Genomic DNA, 5,553 nt, shown 5'->3' on the forward strand with positions numbered 1-5,553 from the left:
ATTCGGACACACGAGCTGCGGACAGAAGTCTGCACTGGCATCACACGTCCTCACTGACTACCCTGGGGCGTCTGGGTCTGGAGGCGAAGCCCGAGGACATTCCCAGCAGTCCCCTTACCCCCACGGCACATCCTCGGCACCCCACCACACCACTCCCCTCCCCGCCAGCCACGAGGTGAAGCCTCATGACGGGTTTTGAGGAACACATCCTGTCCAGGTTTCCTCTGTCCGGTGGGCTCTCCAAACACATCCGTGGCCTGGGAACAGGCAGCATTCGGACCAGGCCTACGTCAGGTCAAGCTGCTGTCACTCTAGAGATGAAGAGGGAAGAAAAGATGCCAAGTCAAGGGCGCTCAGGACCAGCAGGTTTAATGCTCATGCTATGACCATTCTCTGCATTAAAGAAAAAAGTACTTAAGGCACGAAATCCCACAGCTGATGGTACACTTCAAGTCCCAGACCCAACAGCTTGAAAAACACGCCAGGAGTGTGTGCGCACATGCCCAAAACCCCAAAAGGAGGGAGAGAGAAGGGACTGCAGTGTAACTATCCCCCGTGGGGGGAGCTTTCTCACTTTCCTCCTCTCACTCTCTCCCTAGCAAGTGCACACACCCTTTAGCAAATGAGAAAAGAAAGAAACTGTAGCAACAGACTTATTCATCCCGGTCTTTAACAAAGAACGCGACTGTAATGACCTTTCCCAGGAGACTCCTGCCTGAGCTCGCTGTCTACAGACTGTAGAGCCGACTGGTGTTCTCACGTAAGGTGGCCAAGGTGCGGGAGAGTGGCTCATCTTTGACCCTGGCGATCTCGCGGACGGTGTGCAAGGCCAGGCCTGGGTGGGCATACTGGCAAAGGCTTTTGGGAACCTGGAAGACACCAAGCATTCATACCGTCATGGTGCCTCCGTGCACAGCTGTAACAGACACCCTCCCCATCCCTTCCCCAGCAAGGACCTCTTGGGGCTGCCCTGTAGAGACCCCTTTACCTGCAGGTGCAGGGAGAGTCCTAGTCATGGGGGGCTCTGGGTGAGCAGGGTCCCACGCTTCCTTGGACTACCCTCTACAGGGTAGGGCTTTGCACTGCCTGGAAGAGAGTGGTTACCCTTCAGCTTCTCAGCCCCCTAGGCTCCTGGTTCTGCAGAGCAACAACGAGGAGACAGCTACACAGCCCCGACGGGGCCTGGCAGTCACTGGGGCCGAGCCCTGCCCACCTTGTCAGGGTGACTGCCACCTCCCCTCCTCTCTCAACACCTATGCTCAGCCTGAAGACACGGTACCTGGCGAGGGAGGAAGTAGGGAGCGTCAGTTTCCACAATAATCCTCTCCAGCGGGATCTGCCGCAGAGCTTCCCGGGCCTCCCAGGCGGAGGAGTACGTCAGGACGGCAGTGAAGCCCACAGACATGTTGGGGAAGTGCTTCAGCAGGGGCTCGATGACAGGGTAGCTGCCGGTGAAGCAATGCCTGGGGGACAGAAGTGCAGGTCAGGGCTTGCTCACAGTCCCCCGGATCTGTGACCCCTCTATAGGATTCTCGGGTCAGAAGACACATCCAGCAGAAAGATCCTCGGGAAGCACAGACAAGAGCTGGTTCCAACCCAACGAGACCCAAGACGACACCTGGTGAGTGAGCCTCCACCACCACCCAGCACATTACAGAATACGCACCACGAAGAACACACAGCAACTACAGGGTTAGGGCACGCAAACCACGTGCAAAGAGACCAGAATTTAAAAGGCTCTTGGTGCGATGGTTACGTCGCTGGACTCTCACATAGTGGACTGTGGTTTGAGTCCCGGTCCCAATGGCTTAAATTCACACCAGGCGCATGTGCATGCATGCCCACAACCCCAAGAGGAAAACGGAGAAGGGACTGTGGTGTGGCCATACCCCTCGCTCTCTGTCTCTGTCCCTCTAACACACACACACGCCCTATCGCAAAAATCTCTCTAAAAGAAATAAAAGGCCCTAAGGAGGCGGCCGGTAACAAAGTGGCTAGGTGGCTGGATCCCACGCAGCCAGCTATGGCCAGCAACGCGGTCTGAGTTCCAGAGCTGGGGGCCTGAAAACCATGCCAGGCATGTTTGTGTGTCCAAAATCCCAAAAGGGAAAGAAATGGAGGGACTTTGGTGTGACCACCCCTCATGGGGGATGCTTTCTCACTTTCTCTGTATTGATCTCTCATGCACACACACACCCTCTAGCAGATTAAAAAAAGAAAAACAAAAGAACTCAGGGCTGGCAGGAGGCATGTAGTTAAGGGTGCAGGCTCCCACATGGTCAACCATGGTTCAAGCCCTGGACCTGATGGCTTGCTGTCTCACTTTATTTCTCTCCCTCTCACTCTGTCCCTCTATGGTCAAATCAAAATAAATAAAAATAACAATAAAGCTAGATAATTATTTAAAAAGAAAACTCTAAGATTACAACTGTAGTATGTTAAAAATTCTGTTTTTATAATGGGATGAACTAGGAGAAAACCAAAAATTAAAATATTGGGGAATGGAACTACAGATGAATTGTAATTTGATGCCTGCTCACGATCTCATTATGGTACACACAGTTAGCCAAGCTGACAATTCAGGGCTCTCTCCAGCCAGAATACCTCCCTGGGCCATCTAGCCCTGTCTTCTACCACCACTGAATTTCCCAAAATAAAGCAATGAAAAAACCACCGACCAGCTCAGAAGAGCTGAGCAACCATGCCTCGTGCCGGGTGGGTGTGCCGCCTCCGCCGGGAGTCAGAGGCTTCACGCCCTCAGCGCAGGCACCGACGGCAGCAGCCAGGGCTCAGCAGCCCTACCCGCCTCACCAGCTACTCCCCTGCAGCTTTAGGGCATCAGCTCGGGGTCATGAAACCACCTTCTTGGTTCCTTGGTCAGTGTGATTCAGGGTATTGGGCTGAACCAATACGAAGTTGCTGTTTAACAAGCAAAAAATGGCCCAACATCAGAAAGTTCCCAAGGTTCAGTGTAATTCTTACTTCTTCAGAAAAGACAGTATAGAGGGCCAGTCAGCGGCATGCTGGTTAAGGCAGCTGGATCCCACGTGGAAGGCTGTGTGGTTTAAGACCCAGACCTAGCAGCTTAACAAGCACTCTGGGTTTGTGCATTTGTGTGCATGCCCAAAATCCCAAGAGGAGGAAGCAATGAAAGAGAAAGGATTGTAGCATGACCATTCCCCATGGGGGATGATTCATTGCTTTCCCTCTCTCTGGTGAGCTCACACACCTCATGGCAAAATTTTTAAAAAATAAAGAAATATGGGGGGAACCAGCAGTTAGTGTAATGGCTATGTCGCTGGACTCCCACGTAGTCGACCACGGTTCGTGTCCCGGACCCGGTGGCTTAAAACTCACACCGGGCGCGTGTGCGTGCATGCCCAGGATCCCAAGAGGAGAATGGAGGAGAAGGGATTGCGGCATGACCATCCCCCCTGGGGGGTGATTTCTCGCTTTCTGTCTCTATGTCTCTCTCTGTCTGGCGAGCGCACGCGCCCTATAGTGAAAATCTCTCAAAAAATAAAAATAACTAAAATAAAATAAAGAAATATGGTGCCAGCAGGAAGACACAGACTAGGAGAGAAGAGTCAGGGCACCGTGGTCCTGCAGGCAACCCTGCTGTCCTCAGAGGAGGCCTGGCCTGCTTTCCTCTGCTATGGCCCTTAGGGCTGTTGCCACTTTGCCTCTGCTGAAGCTCTGGGTCTCCCTGGGCTCTGGTCAATTCTCCTACTTAGTATTCCCTGCTGAAGCTGCCCTCTGGCCTTGGTATGCTCCACGTGTCACTCGGGCTTCCTGTAATACTACTGGAGCTCCTAAGCGCCGTCTTCCTCAGTCTCTCACTCACTACACTTTCGATTATGCTACCGATTTCTCCCTATTCCCTGTCCACCCGGAGCAGTTATTTAAGTCACAATCAAGAAAATGTGTGGAAGCATAGTATGATGAAAAAAAGTGAAAGATTTCCCACCCTTTAACCCCATATGTAACAACCCTACGCCGCCATGTGTGGTTAACTGGGGAAATTAAGGTAGAGGGACCTCAGCTCAGGCTGCTACCACAAAATGCCATGGCCCCAGTGGCTCAGACAGTAGACAGAGCGATTCTGTGAGACATAAACTTACAATCGGTAAATGAGGGGAAGGAGGTGAGAATCGATGTTAACATTGGAAATAGCTAACTCCTACTGAATGAAACTCTTAGGAAAATCGAGTGTGAAATAGCTGGTGGGAAAATGAATTATAGGCTTTTTCATGAATAAATTATACTTTCAGACTAAAAAAAAAAAGAAAGAAATAAATACGTATTTTATATATATATATATATAGAGAGAGAGAGAGAGAGAGAGAGTGTACTAACTCAAGACAACACTTCAACACGGCTGCTTTCCTGATGGAGGTTTCTCTCCTCCGAAGAACGTCCTTAAGACCAGGGACGTGACTCCCATTTGCCCGCTGAAGCGCACACTTCTAACCTATGGATCTTGTAGTCAGAGGGCACGAATTTTTTCATGATGCCTAGCAGGTCTTCGTCAGCTTCTCGGCAGTGGATCACCAAGGGCTTCTTCAGAGACACGGCCAGCTGTAGCTGTCTCTCAAACACCTGGGAGGAGACAGAGACAACACCACTGGTGAGCAGTCTTCAGAAGTCCATTACCAGGGCTGGCAGGTGGCGTGGTGGCTAAGGCGCTGGACTCCCACACGGTCAGCCACGGTTTGAGTCCCAGGCCTTGTGACAGCCAGTGCAATGGCACCCTGCCTGCTACTTCTAAACTGTACAGGGCGCTTCAGGTGTATTATGCGAGCCTGCGATGTTCGCCACCACACTGAGTAGGGGCTGACACACAATCGAGAAACTGAGGCTCCAAATAAGGGCAGTAACTTACACACAGTAAGCTGTAGAGCCAGGAGTCAAACTTGAACCAGTCTACACAGTAAGCACTATGCAATGTTTATGTGGGGTTGGGGAGCAGGGCAGGGATCAAGAACATAAAGTATAGGGACCAGCAGTCGGCATAATGGCTATGTCGCTGGACTCCCATGTAGTTGACCGCGGTTCGAGTCCTGGACCCGGTGGCTTAAACTCACATTGGGCGCGTGTGCACGTGTGCCCAAGATCCCAAAAGGAGAATGGAGGAGAAGGGATTATGGCGTGGCCATCCCCCCTGGGGGGTGATTTCTCACTTTCTGTCTCTCTGTCTGTCTCTGTCTTTCCGGCAAGTGCATGCGCCCTATAGCAAAAAACCTCTCCAAAAAAAGAAAAAAAAAAAAAGAATATAAATATAGGACCAGCAGATAGCGTAATGGTCAGATCACTGGATTCCCACATAGTCAACCACGTTTCAAGTCCCGGACCAAGCAGTTTAAAACTCATGCGGGGGGGTGGGGGGGGAATCAGCAGTTAGCGTAATGGCTATGTCGCTGGACTCCCAAGTAGTTGACCGCAGTTCACGTCCCAGACCCGGTGGCTTAAAACTCACGCCGGGCGCATGTGCGTGCATGCCCAAGATCCCGAGAGGAGAATGGAGAAGGGATTGCGGCGTGACCATCCCCCCTG

General features: G+C 51.8%; 1 protein-coding gene across 3 annotated transcripts in view; it reads right to left on the reverse strand.

Annotated features, from left to right (window-relative positions):
- Positions 1–6: 6 nt before the first annotated feature.
- The window catches only part of TATDN2 (TatD DNase domain containing 2), a gene marked incomplete at its 5' end in the record, with an annotated part of 32,925 nt that continues 27,378 nt past the window's right edge, over positions 7–5,553 (reverse strand). For 2 of the 3 annotated variants that reach the window (XM_006151993.3, XM_006151992.3), the window contains 4 exon segments: positions 7–311; positions 696–869; positions 1,280–1,463; positions 4,472–4,599. In XM_006151993.3, the coding sequence (XP_006152055.1) occupies positions 729–869; positions 1,280–1,463; positions 4,472–4,599 (453 nt within the window). In that variant the 3' untranslated portion in view covers positions 7–311; positions 696–728. 3 annotated transcript variants of the gene reach the window in all.

Source organism: Tupaia chinensis, unplaced genomic scaffold (assembly GCF_000334495.1).
Source record: "Tupaia chinensis unplaced genomic scaffold, TupChi_1.0 Scaffold000333_1, whole genome shotgun sequence".
In the NCBI taxonomy this organism is placed as follows: Eukaryota; Metazoa; Chordata; class Mammalia; order Scandentia; family Tupaiidae; genus Tupaia; species Tupaia belangeri.